Raw genomic sequence first — 19,786 nt, 5'->3', positions numbered from 1 at the left:
AAAATATTAATAAATTAAACGGGTCCCCGTCGGGGCGAAGAGTGTCATCCCCGTCCCCGCACTATTTAACATTTAGGGATAAAATTTGATCCCCGTCCCCGTTCCCATTTATACAGGGAATCCCCGCCCCATTAGGTGCAGCGAGTCCCCGCGACGCCCCATCCCCATGAGAAAAATGTACATCCCTAATCATTGGTAAAAAATTAATTCACTTGTCTTTATCTTTTTCGTTTTGTAAATATTTTTTAAATATTACAAATTGACATTCTAGCTCTTTTAGTATGTCGTTTAAGAATATATAATTTTATTGTTTAAATTTCTGGAGATAATTTTGTCCCATATTGCTCGCTTACTATAACAATTCATAATTACATAAAACATGTCCTTCAATTAGACGATGAGCTATTCTAGTTCGAAAAAAATTCTACACTAATACAGAATCTATGAGTGATTCTTATCATTAGGTAAATAAATAAATAAAAACCTAAAAAGAAAACGTAACCAAAACTCAAAATCCCAAAATTGTTAATAGCGTCCAAGCATTATTAAAGATTTGGAAGACCTTTCTTCTCTTACTATGCTCCTCCACCCTTCTAATTAATCAAATCATTATTATTCTATCAAAGATTATTTCTTTTAAATTTGGTTCTTTTTTCACCTTACTATGTCTATTGTCTAATATCACTTTGTTTGAACTCATTTGAATAATATACTTAATAAACAATATATAAAGTTAAAATTGATAAAATTTTTAATATCAAAGTGTAAATAGAATATCTTAAACGGATTAATTTATGTTCTTATCCAATCCAACCCAGATAATTATTGTAAATTATGTCATGACCGGAATTACCAACTCTAACAAAAATGAGCCATTATATTTAGCCTTAGTTAAAAATATTACTCATAATATTTAACACCAATGTTTCTAATCCAATTTTTTTTTCATTAAGATAAGAAGGAAGAGTTGGAACAAAATATCATCCAAGTTTGCTTAAAATATGAAAAAAATCTCACTAGTCAAAATTTCAAAAGTACACCTATCTGAGAACTTCTAAAATAAAGTAACAGCAATAAATCAAAACAGAACAGAACCCATCTTTCTAGTAATGAAAGAGCCTTAAGCCTCTGTGATTGGATATTCAAAGACGACATCCTTACCCGTAAGCTTCCTGTAAACACCCGATAATGTCTCGAGCTTGTACTCGGTGTTGTTGCGCTCCTTTGGATCAAGGTAAACCTGTCATCAACACACATTATTATAATTATGCGAAAAATTTATAATGACAAATTTATTTACTTTCAAAAAATATTTTTACCTTGATTATCTTGGAGCCATCGACTCGGTATCTAATCCGCTTCCCAACAATCTCAGCGGGATGAACAACATCCTCTAGAATGGCATCGTGGACAGCTGTAAGTGTACGGGTACGAGGACGCTGGGCAGCAGAGCCTTTCTTTGGTGGCCTCACAATCCTTCGGGTTGCGACAATGACAACATCCTGTTATGTGATAACAAAAGAACACAGGAAATTTTCAAAAAACCATTTTTTATGTTTCATTTACAATTTTACAAAATCATTACTACAAATACAAAATTCTAAGCACAAAAATTCCATGTTGAAGTATTTTTGTTATTTTTTGTCTAAGCATAAAAATGGAAACTTTCCATGACTATCGAAATCATCATAATAAAAAACTTGAATAATTTACAATAAGTTACCTTTCCACTGAACTTTTTCTCCAACTCCCGAACAAGACGCAAATGAATTTTGCGGAAACCTTTCCTCAATCTGTAGGGAACATAGATAACAACAGCCTTGCGGTTTCCAGAGATATCTACTTGGCTGTTAAAAATAAAAATAAACTCCCTTCATATTAGTAAAATTTCCAACAAAAATATGAAACAAAGAACCCCAAAAAAAATTCATTCTAAACATACATAGCTGAGTTGATGTAAAGATCTTTCAAATCGCTTTTCAGTTCCTGGTTAGTGTTCTCCAAATCGAACAGGTTCTGCAACATATCAACACCGATAATTCAGTATGATAAACACTATAAAACAATACAAAAATACACACACATATATTATATAAATATATATTATTATACCTGTGCAACTGTTTCTTCAAACTCAGTAGGCTCGGCATTGCCATCCTTGAGGATCTTCTTCTTTGTCGAATACATTTTTGCTAACCTACATACACAGTAGTGATAATATCGATTTCGTAAATAATTAATAGAACTGAGTCTATCCATACAAGTAAACCCGATTAGATCGGCCTAAAAAATTCTAACCCATTCAATGATCTCAAAGTAAGAATATGACCTCAAGTTCAATCTAAACTAAAAAAATATAGAAAGTCATTTCAAAGTTTCCAACATCAAACCATTTAAAAATTAATCATTACAGACAACAGTGATCCATTCATAATACAATACCTATTGATTACAAACAATTCAAATCAGAAAAAAAAAACTTGTATAACTATATGAACAAACAATAACTTTCTTATAAATCTTCGTAAAATTATTATATATTTACTATAACTACTAAAATGGAAGATAAGAACATAACAAAATAAACGCATAAAAATCACATAAACACCAAAAATTGAACAAAATCTGTTTTTTCCTAAAAAACAAAAAGCAAAGAAATCATAAACACTAAAGAACATGTAATAGTTCTAACATATATATATGTATAAATTATGTATATATATATAAATTGATAATATTTTGCAAAGAAATTGTGACTTATTTTTTAAAAAATTGTCTCTCTTCTCACTTAATCTATTCGAAGATATAATATTAACGAAGCGATTTTAGATCTCTAAATTTCTGTATAATCAACAATGTCAGTAAAGAATACTACCTGAGTGAGTGAATGCACTCCGGCCGACCTTGTTACCTGAGATTTTCCAATAAAAAAAACGAGGATGAGACTAAGATTGGATTGGATTCTTTGCAGCCATGAAAAAAAGAAGAGATTAGAGTTGAGGAGAGGAGAGCATAGAATTTACCTTAGAGAAAAGGAAGCGCCTTTGCCTGAGTTCAGAAGAGTATCGTTAGGATTAGGGTTTTATGAGACAGTGTATATATATAGTGGGCCGGCTTGGGTTGGGCTGAATGGGCCTCAAAAAGAATCAGCCCAATTTCGACCCAACAGATACGGGTTGCATTTTTTTTTGGGAGAAGTTGAAGAATACCCTTTTTTTTTTTATACATCAATCAAATTTAGCTCCAAATAAAATTTAATTCAAATATACTTCTTTTTATGAGTATTATATTTAAATTATCCTCACACACTCATATAACTAGGACATAATTTCAATTATAATATATTTGTATTCTTTGTAGATGGATGTGTAGGTTTGTGGGAAAGTTAAGGCAAACTTTTGATTAGAGAAGAATGAAAATTTTCGTGAAGTCATACGGGTAAAATTAGTAGAATAATTGAAAAAATAAGTAAACATAAGAGATGTAGTGTAATTTCCTTTAATTGTATTGGTACATATGTAAACAAATTATTATTAGAGAAATTTACAAACATAGTGGAATTCGAGTTAACTATTACAAAAATACTGTTACACGGAAATATTTTAAAAAATACTGTGTTTTTATAAAACAACAGTGGAACACAAAACAGATCAACTAAAAACAACAGTGGAACAACTGAAAAACAACAGTAAAATAACAGTAAAAACTTAACACAGTACACAGTATAAAACTTACACAGTATTTTTGAAAAAAATTCCGTCCTATATTATAAAAGTAAAAAAATTAGAAATTTCAATATGTGGTGTAATTATAATTATATAGACTTTATGAATTTCGCCAACTTAAAAATTTATAAAAAAATTATAAATAACTACAATATATATAATTATTAAAAAAAATTAAAAAAAACTCACAAATAAAAAATTTACCAAAATAGGAGTATAAACTTACCCAATATTAATTAATGAGATATAGTTATATATGGATGGTTTCGTATATAACTAGCCAAACCTCTTAGTTGTTAAGGAATTTGCTTATGATATTATTATTCCCACATAATCTCTTTTCCTACCCTAGCTTTTTAATTCTCCTCTTCACCAAGTAAAGAATCCAAGTAAAAGTAATCCTTTTTGCATATTTTTATTATATAGTTGCTTTTTAAAGAACACCAATTCACATGTATAAAATAAATTATGATCTCGATTTTATTATACTAAGAGCAAAATTCGATCAGATATGATCGATATTTTCTAGATCAATCAATTTTGATTAATATTTTAAGCACATAGTAACTGACCATTAGTTATTAAGAAACTTGTTTATAATAATAATAATAATTATTATTATTTCACTTTTGATGGTCAGTTCGAAACCAAAATATCGATTATATTTATAATGTTTATACATATAGTTTTGAATGTTTTAAGATGATAAAAAGACAGAATTTATAGAGAACATGGTGCATTTACACTAGAAGTTTGAAACTTACATTTTAAATTATCTTAAATTTATCAAAAAACTTGCAAAAACAGTATTAAAAATTATTTATTTTATAAAGTTAGTGCATTAAAACTAAGTGTGGTTGTGCACCCCATTTTAAGCTCCACTTTTTGTATTGGTACCTTTGTTTTGGTTAGTCCTTTTTCATGGCTTTAAGAGTCCAAGTGGAAATCCTTGCCAAGCTTTCATTAGAATGACATGACATTATCTATATATAATATAAAGGAAAGCACAAAATGAGTTTAGGTGGCATCTTAGATTTTTTTTTATACTATTTTTAAAATTTGTAGTTTTTTTCTATTTTGTTTAGAAAACAACAACAAAAATACTTGGAACTAAATGTCCCACATTGTTTATAAATGATGTAGGCATCATCCATGTAGGTTATAAATATTATTCTTTTTAAGTTATATTAATTCATCCAAAAGTATTTTTGTTCATGGGTGGTTGATTAGTTTCTTACCCTATAAATTTTTATTATTTTATTTTTAATGTCTTATAGTTTTTTATGTTTCATCTAATATACATTTCATTATTTATATTTTTAAAAGTAATTATTTAATAAATATTTGTTTTATAAATTTTTTATATTTGATGTAATATATAATAATAATAATAATAATATATAATTTATTATAAGTTAATTTTTTTTAGATTTTATATATAATTCAATATTTTTATTAGCCCAAAACAATATTCAAACTAAATTATTTTAAATCAAACTAAACATTTATTTTTTTCTCAATATATAAAGAAAAATATAAATCAAATGAGATGTCATTTTATGAATATTTTTTATTATTTATCTATTAATATTTTATTTATTTTATAATATGTCTTCTAAGTAATATATATATATTTTGTAAGAGTCTCACATTATTTACAAACTATGTGAGTATTATACTTATTAACTACAAGTAAACACAATATATATTATATTTCATTAAAAAAATACAACAAGTAAAATATTTCTTGATTCACACCGATTTGTCCAAAAATTCATATTGTTTCTTTTTATAGGGGTAATTGAATACCTTATCCAATTAATTTTATATATTTATATATAAATATATATATATATTCTATTGATCAACTTTATATAAATATCTAAAAATTAATATTTTTTTTCTATAGATTTGATTATTTTTGTCCATTTACTTATAATATTTGTAATTTTTTTATTTCATAATTACTTTAAATATACATTTTAATTCGTTTATGTATATATACATCTTAATTGAGTTTAAAAAATGTGGCACTAGAAAAGAGAAGAGGCAAAAATATTCATCAATTAAAATAATAATATTAGTCTAACTTAAAAAATTGATACAAATAATTAATATTATAAATAATAATAGTAATAAAAAAGATAAGAAATCATGATTCATTAATTTAATGAATTGTTGCAAGAAAAAATTAAGAAATAATATTTTAAAATATCTACCTCTCATTCAATAAAAACGTTAAAAATTTACAATGTTTAAATTATTAATACTTAAATTAATAATTTTATATAAATAAAAAAACTATAAAAATATTTAATTTATATATATATGAACAAAAAAATTAAGTTTTGCTATAAATGAATAAATAAAAAATAATAATTTTTTTAATTATAGAAAAATTTATACCATTATAATATTTGATTCATTTAAAAAAAATATTATATTTTTAATAGCTTTTAATTATTATAAATAAATTTATTCGAAATGTGCTTTTATTTTATTGTATTATGATTAAAATTTGTGCTAATCACAAATAAAAGAAATTTTACATAAATATATATTATATAATTTTATATTATTCATAAAAAATATAAAATAGTATTAGACTGAATTGAGATTTTATTCGTAACTAAAAATTAATTTCTTTAATGTAAAATTTTAAAAAAATTATTAAAACCGCGCGAAGCGCGGATCTATTCCCTAGTTAATCATAAAATAAATCTAAACAATAATAAAATATTAAAAATTAAAATAAATAGAATTATTGTCCCTGAATTATAATTTTTGTAGAATTTTGCCTTCTGAACTTTTCTTAGTTGCAAAAATCCCCCCTTCCCCATCGAACCATGCAAATTGTTGCAAATATCTACCTCTAATTATATTCTTCTCATTTTTTATAACAACTTACTTATGTTACTATGAGTTACAAGTATAATTTTAGTACAATGACTTATTTAATAACTTAAAGCTACTTTAAATTTAATTTATTAGCATTAAATATACAAACAATAGCTTTAAGAATGTATATATATACTTTCATAATTTATCATTAGACCGCTAATTATATATTAATTTTTTGTCTAAACTCTTAAATTAGACTAAACCAATGTTATGTTAGTTTTAGATTAACAAATTATTTAAATAAATGACCATTATACAACTAGAGGGAGACATTTGCAACGATTTTTATAGTTTATGGAACAAAACTCTATAAGAGTCATAGTTCGAAAGGATAAATCCTATTTATTCGAAAAGATTATTACAAACCTAAGTTAGAATATAGAGCAACCCTACACTTTTTTATTCAAAAAAAAAACTTTTTTTTTCCCTTTTAATTAATCATAAGAATAATAAAGAAACATAATTTACTTTTCATGAACGTGTATAAATATGGGTCATTACAGTGCTCAAATATTACTTTCCATAGTCATCAAACACCAAATCAAAGTTTAGACTTTTGAGCTAATTTTCACTTATATTTGTAAGTTTATTTATTGCCCAGAATGTCCAAACCAGAGAACCAGGAAAACCAACCTCCACCAGGTCTCAAACATAACTCCACATGTGTTTTCTTTTATATATTTATATATATATGTGTGTGTATAGATAAAATGTATAGTGATTTTGTTTAGTGAAAAAGAGGCTTATGATTTCTTTTATGTTTGATTGAAAGGATACCCAAGTGAGAACAACAACCCCCAAACTGGGAAGAAGTCTTGGTCTACTAAGAAGAAAGGAGATCGAGGCTTCATCGAGGGATGGTGAGTTTTCGAAATTCTCATTCAACTTCGAAACGACCTGCAATTTAACCGAAACAAACTTGAGATTACTAGGAGTTTCTTGTTCTGATTTTTACTTTTTGCTCGTGCAGTCTTTTCGCGCTCTGCTGCTGTTGGCTCTGCGAAGAATGCTTCTAACTCCATTTTATAAGTCGATCGCCATATTGCTTCTACCTTTTCTTGCTTACCCTTCAGTGATGGGTATGGTTTTCTTCATAGTTTTAATTTACAGTTTATGAATATGTATTGTAATAACATGTGATCTGTCATGGTAGTTACTTACATAATCATTTTCAGTACTTTGTATCCTATGTTAGCAATTTTTCTCTGATCAAAATCTCCAACAACAAGTCAAACTCAACCTCAATCAAATGCAAGAAACACGGTAATGGAGAAGCACGACACGAGTCTCCTGAGTTTTTCTTTTTATAAAACTAAGATCCTCGCCTAACCCTACAATGTTTGGGGACCAGAAAACTATAACAATTGGTATGTAGGTGCCTACAAGGAACTCGAAATCACAAGTCTCCTGATTAGGACCTACATCCAATCTCATCAAACCTTTGGTTTGTGTCAACCCTATGAAGTAATGGAAAAGAAACCGAAACATTTAACCGATCAAGTGCATACAAAACACAAAAGGTATAGAGATTGAGGACTAAGGTATAAAGAATGTGGTTAAAAGTTAAAACATACTATAATTGAAAAGATCTAATTTCCCCAATTTTCCTTATTTTTATCAACATTTATAAGTGTAACAACACACCATATGCATAATGCACTTAATATCCAAACAAAAGATCTTGTAATGTACAACCAAATTATTTAACCGAAATGCTTGTTTCAGGCGTGACAAAATTGGGCAAGCTAAAAAATCACTTGTATCGGGTCTGACAGACAAAAAAATGGAAGGTAATAATTTATAACAAAGAAAACAAATGAAATACTAACCCTTTGCAAGGCTGTTTCTTAAACAGTATCAGACATTGGGAAAAACTTATCGATCTTGTTGTTGGAGAGGATCTTGTTCGGGTCCAATTCTTTTCGTGCTTTATTGTATGCATCGACGGGAAATCTCTTTCTAAGCCTTTCCTGTAGAGCTGCTAGCTCGTCCTTGTCTTTTGGAACCTGGGGAAAGTATAAAAGGGTGAATGAATTAAATGAGACGAACACTAAAACATAAGTACAATTATCGTCGGCTAATAATTTAAGTACACCAATTAAGTACTTTTGGTTGTAAAAATTGTTAACCAAACATAATAGTGCAGTCCATATGAAATAGAGTATGGATCACACAAATTTCGATTCGTAAGATACCTCAATCTTTGCCCAGTGTTCATAAGCAGAATATCGACCCCACAATTTCGATTGAGTCAGATGTCTGTAGTGGAAAAACTCTTCTGTGATTTCCTTTCTCTGGCGAGCATCCGTGGTAGGAAGATACATGATTATGCCAACCTGAAAGAGAAAAGGCAACAATTCAGATTAGAACTTTAGCATGTGAATTTAATATCTCGAGCTTTTCTGTATTTCATTTTCATGCTACACTGATCAGAAAGAGATACTTATATTCAGATCAAGACTCTAAACTCTTAACATCGATCCATCTTTTGATTTTTGTCTAGAGTTTAAGTTCAAAGTAGTTATACTTCGCGCTAGAAAGATGTCTCGAACCAACATATTTTACTAGCCACCGAAAAGAACCAGGAGTTCAAAGGAGAAATAGTTACCCAGGAAAATATTTCATCATCAGATGAGCTTGAAGCTGGACTCATGGGGCTCTTGCTGCAAGCTGACCACCGTTGCTCAATTGGAGAAGGCGCAGGAACTTTTTCCTTCTCTATCAGCTTCTTAAGATCTTCAATGTATTGAAGGTCTTTCATGTTCGGTTTACTTAAGGTACCAACAGGAAAACAAGTCTCAGAAACCCACTGTTGGCCACCACAATCAAACCCGAGAATTTCATCACTCCATCCTACTCTGTATCCCTCTGACTTTCTCCAGAACTCAGCCTCAGCTTGATTAACTTGTATAACATGGTCTTTGTTCAGAGGATCTAAAGCGAGCAGTTTATCTCTCAACTCTGTAAATGTAAGATCGTTTATATCTTGTTCAACGTATCCTTCAGATGGAGCCGTAATGTCTCTCGCTCTGCATTGCACATGAGTAAAAGCTGTTATAGTATCGGTTAAATATATTGTTAAAACAAGACGACAAACAAACCATACCTGTACTTCCTCAGACTCTCCTTGTAGAGATCCCGAACATGCTGTAAGGCCTCATCCGAAGTATATTTGGGGTTAAATTTCGGGGCACCTTTCCATTTTGACACAGGATTGCATGTCACAACCACAACCGCATCTGTATATGGAATATATAGGTACTTTACGTGTTTATTCTCAGACAACAATTTCCTGTAAAAAAGAGAGGAATTTTAATTGTGTTGTGCAAATTGATTAAGGGGGCCAAGACATGATTACTTGATAATGGTTCAGAAAGAGTAATTACTTGTGATTTTTCTTGATATCTTCCATTGTTGAGATAAAAGTGTGCTCCACAAGCTCCAGTCTCTCAACACATTGAATAGTCACCTCAGCAACAACTCCAAGGCCCCCGAGACCACAACGAGCAAGATAAAAGAGCTCTGGATCTTTCTCTTTTGATAATTCTATTGTACCCTTAGCAGGAGTGACCAGTTTCATGCTGACAATCTGTTCATCGATAGGAGGCAATCTTGCACCAGTACCATGTGCACCAACCTACAATGAAAAACATGAAATTAAAGGTGAGGTCTAAAACAACAAACCGAGTTGACTGAACTTGAAGTTGAACACCACTTGAGTAAGTCATTCTACTTAGGAATCAGATATTGACATGTTGTATCAACTTTATTGTTTCAAGGCATTGAAGTTAGTTAATCATGGACGTTCATGAACTGCCTATGTGATATTTCAAGAGAGAGACAATAACATTAAGCTTAAACATGAATGGAAACCCCTAGAACCATACATAATAACACCAACACTACAGAGTGATACATTCATACAGTTTTCATGTCAAAGCACCACAGAAATTCATCTTCATGAACTAAGGATACATCGGTTAGGAGGAATGAAAACACAGAAATAAAAATAGGAATGAAATAAAATTTAAAATGTATAAAAAAAATTGATAAAAAATTTCATCTAGTATTGGAACAGTCTTTCTTTCAATTTCAAAATGGAATATAAAAATCATTCAGTTATGGCTGGATGATATTCTAATACTTTAAAATGCAACCAAACAAAATAATAGAATAAAAACCGATTCTTTTCCATTCATTTCACTTCATTAGTCCTAACTAAATGCAACCTAAGGCTATGTTCCAACGACAATGTATCGAATCGATGAGTACAAATTCAACCGGAATTCGCTAATCAAAAGTACAAATATTAAATAATCAACAATGATCTATGCAATTACCATTACCATTATGCAATCACAACAAAGTCAATACTAACAAATATTAGTTTTCGAGACTTGTTAGAATTGTAAGATGCATGGTAAGGTGTGATTAAGGTGCATCATATAACATTAACAATATTAGACTAATTCTAATAAGCATAAACACAAATTCCTCCGAGATGTAAGAACAAATTTTCAACCAGCATTTACTATCAGTATCTTCTACTTAAGGTCAAACTGAGTCAATAACTAAAGTCAACACTAAGGATCCAAATATTGTACCAAATCGTGCTCCCGAACTTTTACATAACATCAGTTTCATTAAATCAACAATCTCAATAGTTACCAGGAAAACATATCAAAGTTCGAATGGCAAAAATTCTAATTAGCCATAAATAACAATAATAATAATAACAAAGAGAAGCCATAAACCTGTATGATGCCACCAATTTGCTGTTCCCTAATAGAAGCAAAATTCTGAAGAGTAATGCCATAATCCTTAATCCCATCAACCAATTCCTGAACCCTTATTCCAGCTTGAACTCTAACCCTCTTCTTCTCCTTATCCACCTCCAAAACCTTATCCATAAGAGCCAAATTCACCATCCCAGCTCTAGAAAGCCCGATCCCATTAGGAGACAATCCAGACCCAACAGGCCGAATCCGAGTCTTCTTCTCATTAGCCTCTTTCACAACCCTCTCAAGCTCACCAATATTCTCGGGTTGGTGAAAAACCCGGGTCTGAACCTCATGGGTCCCGCTCCAATTCGAAACCGTATGAAGATCTTCCGGCAAAGGAGCGTAACGAAAGATCTGAGCTTTCTTGTGTTTTGCATTTTCGGGGAAAGGGAATGAGTAGTATGTGGATACGCCACAGAAGATTACTAAAGCTCCATAGCCAAGGTACTTGCGAAGCTCAGCTTGGGACGACGACGACGATGATGATGGCGGTGGTGGTGGTGAAGTAGACAAGTGTCTTGTAATATTGGGTTTGCTGCCATGGCGGGGGAAGAGGGAATGGAGTGAACGCTTAGCTATGAGAGCTCTGAGCATTTTTGAGTTTGTTTGAGGAATGAGAAGAGTGTGTTTGTGTTTTTGGGTATGGCCACGTTCGGTGGTTGTTTTTCAGTGTTTAAATATTCAGTCAAAGACTCAGTAGTGTAACTGTCTAGCTTGGTGGAAGGTAGGGGAAAGAGAAGCCTAATTATTAATATTAGGCTAATTAGTAATTTTTCTTCCGAACTTTGATATCTACTAAATCTTGCCCCTGAATTTTTTTTGCCGTTAAAAATTTCCCGAACTATTGAGATTGTTAAATTCAAAGACTTTTGTCTAATTTTAATAAAAAAATTCTAACATAGATAAAAGTTCAAGATACATAATTTTAGTAATAATTATTAATTATTGAAAGTTACTTGTAATTTTATTAGTTATACACTAAAATTTATTAAAACAATTGTTGAGTTTTTTCAAAATGAAAAAAATTAGGGTTTGGCTTTCTTAAATTTATAGCTATTAAAGGGTTGTTTTTTCTTCGACCAAGCCTGTCGGCCTTTTATGGGCTTAAGTGTAGTTTGGTTGGGATTGTGTTTTACTAATGTCATTCGATTTTTGTTCATGATCGGCTTTAAGCATAGATAGTCTAGACCCGTGCCTAGGGCCTATACTTTTTGGGGGCCTAAAATAATTAAAAAAAAGCTAATAAGTAATTTTTTTCCTGAATTTTGACATGTAGCAAATCATACTCTCTAAATTTTTTTGGCCGATTCCTCCTGAACTATTGAGATTGTTAAATTTAAGGATTTTTGTCTAATTTTAGTAAAAAAATTCTAACATGAATGAAAGTTCAATGGGCATGATTTAGTACATATCAAAGTTTGAGGGGCATGATTTGGTAGATATCAAAGTCTGAGGAGTATGATTTAGTACATAAATAATCACTGAAACAGTAAAATTGAATGAAATTAGACAAAAGTCTTTAAATCTAACAATCTCAATAGTTCGCAGGAAATTTTTAACGGCCAAAAAAAATTCAGAGAGCATGATTTGGTACATATCAAAATTCAGGAAAAAAAATACTAATTAACCAAAATTAAATATATAAATACATGACATAATAAATAGAGCAATTTGCGGCGAAACCCCCTTATGTTTTGATTTTTATACACTTAACCCCCTTATCTTTATTTTTGGTGGCAAAACCCCCTTATGTTTTAATTTTTATACACTTAACCCCCTTATTTTTTTTTTGTGGCAAAACCCCCTTATGTTTTAATTTTTATACACTTAACCCCCTTATCTTTTTTTTGGTGGCAAAACCCCCTTATGTTTATTTTTCTTTGCAAATTTGACACGCCAGTTAAATATTACCGTTAAATATCAACTGGATGACCACTGTATACACCTTTGTATATGTAACGGTAAAACCTCGAAGTCGATACAGTAGTAATCCAGTTAGTATTTAACGGTAATATTTAACTAAAACTTTAAATTTGCAAAGAAAAATAAACATAAGGGGGTTTTGCCACCAAAAAAAAAGATAGAGGGGTTAAGTGTATAAAAATTAAAACATAAGGGGGTTTTGCCACCAAAAAAAAGATAAGGGGGTTAAGTGTATAAAAATTAAAACATAAGGGGGTTTTGCCACCAAAAATAAAGATAAGGGGGTTAAGTGTATAAAAATCCAAACATAAGGGGGTTTCGCCGCAAATTGCTCTAATAAATACTATAAAATAATTCAAAAATACTATAAAAAAATGGTCAAAAGTAAAATAAGTGGAGAATAAATTTAAGGGAAATTTTATTTACACCTCAAAATTTTTTAAAGGCACCTCATTTTAATAATTTTTATTTTATATAAAATTTATATTTTTAATTGTACTAAATTTTTTTTTACTTTTTTTTTTCCAATTCATATTCTTAAAAAATATACCTATCAAACAAAAATAAATTATATTTTAAATATTATGGCAAAAAAATTAAAATAAAAAATTATATGAAATTTTCTTAGAAAAAAAAAATATATATATACGTGAGTTAGAAAAAATTATGAAATGAAATCAAAATAAGTATTGAAATTAACATTATTTGAGAAAATAATTTAAAAAAACATTAAGAATACTTTTTAAAAATTATTTAAGTTTATATATTTTTTCTAAAAATGGGGTGTATTTATAAGTTCACGTGCAAATATAACTCCCCTAAATTTAATTGCTTGTTTATATAATTGAATTGCCGAATATACCCTTACCAGATTCAACGAGTCTCCATTGCAGCCACTCCGATTCCTCCATAGCAACCCAACCCATGCAAATTCTGGTGGCTCCGCCATCGCCACCGTCTTATCTACGTAAGCTGAATCAACTACCATTTCTCCGTACGTAACATTCTATGTCTGTTTGTTAGTATCATTGCTTGAATTTTATGTGAAAATACACCTAATGCCTTCTAAGTGTTTGTTGAAATAACTCATTGAAACTAAAGTGTGAAATTGTAATGTATGCAATTCTCTGAACTGATGCTGTTTCTTACTTGATTGGACTCTGTATAATTCATGCCTCTTTGGTAGTGGAGTGGGATTTTTTTAGTATTTCTAGTCTGTGTTGATGAAAATCTGAGAGAGCTCAAACAAATTAAATTAGGTTGGCAGAAGATTGATGAGGGTGATATATTTTTTTGCTTAAATTGTTGCTGATTTGTTGTATTCATTAGTGGTAATGGTGGTTTGGCTTTACTGAAGAACAACTATGATTTTGGGAGAATTTTGCTATGCTTTGATTCTTTTATTTGGAAATTTCTGATGCCATTTGAGAAGTATAATCACAAGATTGAGATTTTTGAGTGATTTAAATTGTGGGTAGAGGTTGATCTTCAGTTGGTAGGAGTGATGCCATTGTAGGTGTTGGATTGATTTTGAGGAACTTTAGAGGAGGAGTCTATTGTGTGATTGCATTGAACTAGTTTCTGAAATGGCTTCGATAGTGGAATGTGCTCGGACATTTGAAGTTTTTCTTTTTATTTTTCCGGTGTTTTCTCACCTCTCATTGAATACAATGTGTCCTGGTCTTTCTTTCTGTTAAGAACATTATTTGTTTGTTAAAATGCCTCAGAGAGATTTATGAAATTTTAGATTTCTTGTTTCTTGGGGCTGAGATTTATAACTTGCTTTGTATGCTAGCACGCAGTTGCATTGTCCAGTCTTAAAAACTAAAATAACATATTTTGTATCTATGCAGTCATTGGGTTTGAATGCTATTGCAGCTATTAATACTTTAACATGTACAGACCACATAGCTAACATCTTATTAAACTTCTCGGGTGTTTTCTTTCTTATGTTACAGGCATGCACTTCTAAGTGTGAAGGCATAAATGGTTAATTTTCAGATGGATGAACTATTGAGGAATCAAATCTTTGCTATCCATGCAATTGCTGCTGCAGGGTCAGTGACATTAGGCAATGCTCTAACTTACCCTCTTGATACTGCCAAAGTCATTATTCAGGTCGGTTGTCCAACTTTTGTTATTAATCCTACCTATTTATTGTTCACCATTCAATAATCACTGATTCTATTTTTTATTTTCTTGAAAAGAACCATAAAGTTATCTATTTCAAACTTAATTTGTAAGTTTAAATGTTGAACAACAGGTCGGCTCTAGTTCTGGCAAACCATTGACGACCACTAAGGCTTTAGACAGAGTCAAATATTTATCTGGCTATTCAGGTTATTCCCCATAAAATCCTTGCATTTTTTTATTTTTTGTTTCCCCAATTACCATTTACAATACTTAATTATCCCGTGAAAGGTTAAAGTCTTCAATGCAAGTTATATTAGTAAGTTTGAATCGTTTGTAGGCTTGTGAGGATGCATATTCTTGAAGTTGTTAATATGAGTTATATGTTTCCCCATAAAATTCATATATTTATTTTTCTATCCAAATTACTTCGGTAACATTAAAAGGTGGAAAGTTTGCAATATGAGCTATGATTTGTGAGATAATACGAAGACCAAATTATATTAAATATCAATAATTGCTGTTTCAGTTTTGTGATGATCATGCTTGCTATATCTTGTTTTTATCCATGCTTCAATGCACTTTTTCTAAATGTTTAAAGTTGATGAGCACAATGGCACGATTTTTAAGTTAACTATGAGGCATGTCATTGTATGGTGGATACCTTGGTCGCAAGTGCTTCTGCGTCCTATTAGTTTTACTGTTATATTAATTTCGGTATATATCTATTTATAATATAAAATTCAGATGAAAATGTTCAAACAATATTTTGTTCTGCGATGAATGCTTGCAGGTTTGTATAATGGTTTTGGCTGGTTAGCATTGGGAAGAAGTTTAGGCGTTGGAGCTCGTTTTGGAACCTATGAAATCATGGCCGCTTATTTCAAAGGTTTTTATTGCCTTTTCTGTTATTTATTTCCCAAAGCAATATACCACATACCCCTTATTAATAATTGATTGTTTTACCAACAAAACGAGAACTGGTATTCTTGTTGAAACGACTTTGTGACACTTTTCTGATGTTGTCAATATTATTTTTCAGATGGTCGACAATACAATTATTTATCTTTATCCGAGGCCTTTAGGGCTGGAATGGTAGCTGGAGTAGCCGAATCAGTCATAACCACTCCTTTTGAGCTCGTAAAACTTCGTGCACAGGTTGCTTCAGCTTCTCCTCCTTCAAACTACTCCTCTATGAGAAAAAAGCGAGTTGTTACACCACTTATCGAAAAACTACTACGTGGATATACTCCAGACAGAAAGGCATTAAATTATTCTGTTGACCTCTTATCAACACTGAGAAACAAACATACAAACATGACGGGTGCTTTGCAAGCCTATCCTTGGATGATGACCGGGTCTGGGAGTCCACCATCAGTCACCAATGTTAGGAGACTACCTGATATTATATCTTTGGAAGGATGGAGTTCATTATTGAGAGGTCTAAGGCCAGGTCTAGTTCGGGATTCTATTTATGGTGGCGTCTTCTTTACGGCTTGGGAATTCCTACACCAAGCAATGGTGGATTGGAAGGCAATTGGAATGAATCCAGTACCCAGGTTCTCTTCTCAATGTTTGTTACCTTTTTGCTACAAATTTTACAATTGATTGATAATAGCCACTTACAAAGTGATCTATATTGCTTTTGTTGTTACAACTGAAATTGATTTACATACTTTTCAAAAGCTTTGATAAAAACTTATAGGGTGTGTTTGTAAGCAACAACTGTATAATTACTAGGTGGTGTAATTACATTCTATTTTAAAATACAATGTGTGTTTGGATGTCAAGTAGTAATTGCATATGAATTTTTATTTTCCTATTTGGCAAATGAGTTAGTAATTACATAATTTAATACTATTAATTATCTCATGGGAGTCATAAGAATTGAAAAGTGTAATTGAGACCTATCAATTACCTCCAATTACATGGTTATCGTGTAATTACTCAGGTTGAACAAACATGCAAAACCTCGTAATTACTTCGAATTACACTCAATTCCAATTACACAGTGGTTTTCCAAACGCTTGCGTTTGTGCACTGCTCTTGTATATGTTATGGATCTTGCTGTGTACTATAGTCGTTATCTGTGCCAATTTTAATATGTTGGTCTTCTATTAAAGTGGGCTTTTTATGGTTTCTCAGTATGGATGAAGACATTCCACTATCTCCTTTAGCTGTTACCTTTGCAGCTGGATTATCTGGTTCAGTTGCTGCTGCTGCTTCACATTGTTTCGACACTGCCAAGTCCCGGTCCTTATGTACTGTAGTACCTAAGGTACTCCCAACCTTTACAAAACTATTATTCTTACTTTCTATCTAAACTTCTATTGGCCTTCTATTTTACTATTTAGTGTAATGCTTTTCGCAGTTTGTCTCCTTGGAAAGAAAGTTTCTCAAATGGAAACGACCCGGGAGTAGGTTTGAGAGATGGACGGGGATTCACCCTGCAGATAGAAAAGTCCTGTTTAATGGCATTGGATTGCGGATGGCTCGATGTGGAATCTCATCGTTTGTGCTCGTTGGAAGTTATTTCTTGATAGTTGATCAATTGGTTTCGACAGGAAATAGACTGACATAGTAATTTTGTTCGATTTTTGTTGTTTCAAGAGAGCCCATTTTGAATCCGGCGGCATATTTGTATTCTGGTTTTTATAGTTTTACCAAACAGAAACTTATATAAAGGAACAAGCATTCATATCATATACTAGAGAATAATATGATATGAACAGAAGATTTGTACAATATTATCCAGATGTTATAGTTGTCTTTGATTCTTTTTCTTCTCATTTTATTCATGTTTTTGCTTCTATTCATTGCTATTTTAGAACTCGTGCAGCGGCTTACTGAAAACGACCTCGTTTTGGATCGCCTTCTCGTTGTAATTTGAGTTCTTCCGAGTGCTCTGGACTTTTCTTATATATCTAAATTAGTGTTATGATAGGAATTTCCTATCATCTCGGTACAACAGTAGCAAAAGTAGAGATAATAGAACTGATATATTGATATTGGAATGAAAAGAGAACAAGTTGCTGGGTATTCGAGAGACCCAGCTCTCTCCCAAGAGCTAAAAGCTCATTTAACTAAAATCATTCCCCCCCAAAACCCTTCTATTACTCTCCTATTTATACCATCTCAATACTCCCATTACAATTACCCATATACCATTATTATATAATACTCTAAGGCCTAACAATACCGGCCGCCCGAAATTCACCTTGTCCTCAAGGTGAAGAACATGAAGCTTCAATTGCCAACCTCGCTCGTCCTCTATCAAAGAACCAGTCCAGTAAATGCGTATTGTTCAAGTTGTGAGAGACACACCAAGTTTCAGCAAGTCGACTTCGCTTGAAAAACCAGTCCAACATATGCATTTTGCACTTCCACTCCTTGTTATGCCTCTGAAAAATGTTGTAGAAAATTGTGCTTGAGGTATCATGTGGTTGGATGTGGCTTCCTTCCCAATTTTTGGCATTAATTTCAAATTTAATTTCCAACTTTGCTGAATATCTTTTTAATTCGTTTGCTGCCTTAAAAAATGTCTCCTTGCTCCTTTGAATATAATCATCATAAGCCAAATAAAAGTTATCCCCCTGAAGAAGAAAATTAACAACCTTGTTGACCCTCCAATTGAGAACATCAAGTCCTTTAAACATCATCAGAGAAGGGATAGTACCCATCACACCAATGCTGGAAATTACATGCTGGATGATTTGTCTCAATATTTCCAGTAGCGGGCAATCCCCATTATCATCATATAACCAAAATGAGAATAGAAAATTATCAATAATTGGTCCAATCCCACAATTGTGTTGAGTCACCATTTTAGAGCTAAAGAATATGTAACAGTAATCAAGTCCACATTCATATTCTGTAGTGATTTCTTTGTGCCCCATTTGTCTAACAGTGCCCATGAAATAACAACCCCCCTTATCATCAACTAATTTTCCAAATTCAATAAGAAATATGAAATTAGTAGTAAGATTGGTTCTATTCCATTTGAAATACCTGGTGACCCAAAAGTTATTGTGCAAGCTTGGCCATGGAAGAAACTCTTGAGAGCAAGCTTTTCTTCCTCTATCAAAAAGCCAACGAGCAGTTGGTGTCATTCCCTCTTCGTCATACCCAAAAGCTGAACGTGAAAGCTGTGCTCCGGCCACCCACACCTCATTTTCCGTTGCCGATCCTGAGTTACAGCACCCAAGTCGCACCACCTTGACATACCATGAGAATGAAGATTTAATATTTCCATTTTTCAATGCGTGACATAGAGAAATGGCTAATGAACCATTATTCTTTGGATGATATATGACCCAATTATGACCT

General features: G+C 31.4%; 3 protein-coding genes across 4 annotated transcripts; 1 reads left to right on the top strand and 2 right to left on the bottom strand.

Moving 5' to 3' along the window:
• Positions 1-925: 925 nt before the first annotated feature.
• Positions 926-3,128, bottom strand: LOC115710311 (small ribosomal subunit protein eS7). Its single transcript, XM_030638678.2, has 7 exons — positions 3,024-3,128; positions 2,876-2,911; positions 2,113-2,197; positions 1,943-2,016; positions 1,724-1,847; positions 1,320-1,502; positions 926-1,240 (listed from the first exon to the last, which is right to left on the bottom strand). Exons 3-7 carry the CDS (start codon positions 2,185-2,187, stop codon positions 1,121-1,123), a joined length of 576 nt encoding a protein of 191 aa, XP_030494538.1. The 5' UTR covers positions 2,188-2,197; positions 2,876-2,911; positions 3,024-3,128; the 3' UTR covers positions 926-1,120.
• A 5,077-nt stretch (positions 3,129-8,205) lies between these two features.
• Positions 8,206-12,134, bottom strand: LOC115711288 (L-galactono-1,4-lactone dehydrogenase, mitochondrial). The gene is made up of 6 exons (XM_030639625.2): positions 11,381-12,134; positions 10,013-10,263; positions 9,733-9,918; positions 9,235-9,655; positions 8,822-8,962; positions 8,206-8,632 (listed from the first exon to the last, which is right to left on the bottom strand). Exons 1-6 carry the CDS (start codon positions 11,999-12,001, stop codon positions 8,474-8,476), a joined length of 1,779 nt encoding a protein of 592 aa, XP_030495485.2. The 5' UTR covers positions 12,002-12,134; the 3' UTR covers positions 8,206-8,473.
• A 2,021-nt stretch (positions 12,135-14,155) lies between these two features.
• Positions 14,156-18,249, top strand: LOC115708826 (uncharacterized). Of its 2 annotated transcripts, none has more exons than XM_061111493.1 (7): positions 14,156-14,297; positions 15,289-15,448; positions 15,594-15,669; positions 16,254-16,349; positions 16,503-17,019; positions 17,606-17,738; positions 17,832-18,249. In XM_061111493.1, exons 2-7 carry the CDS (start codon positions 15,317-15,319, stop codon positions 18,039-18,041), a joined length of 1,164 nt encoding a protein of 387 aa, XP_060967476.1. In that variant the 5' UTR covers positions 14,156-14,297; positions 15,289-15,316; the 3' UTR covers positions 18,042-18,249. The 2 variants fall into 2 exon arrangements, with proteins under 2 accessions (XP_060967476.1, XP_060967477.1); XM_061111494.1 differs by having other exon boundaries at positions 14,172-14,324.
• Positions 18,250-19,786: the final 1,537 nt, after the last annotated feature.

The sequence above is a fragment of the Cannabis sativa genome, chromosome 3 (genome assembly GCF_029168945.1).
Source record: "Cannabis sativa cultivar Pink pepper isolate KNU-18-1 chromosome 3, ASM2916894v1, whole genome shotgun sequence".
NCBI lineage: Eukaryota > Viridiplantae > Streptophyta > Magnoliopsida > Rosales > Cannabaceae > Cannabis > Cannabis sativa.
The sequence above is the reverse complement of the archived record's forward strand: the minus strand, read 5'-3'. Positions and strand labels throughout refer to the sequence as shown.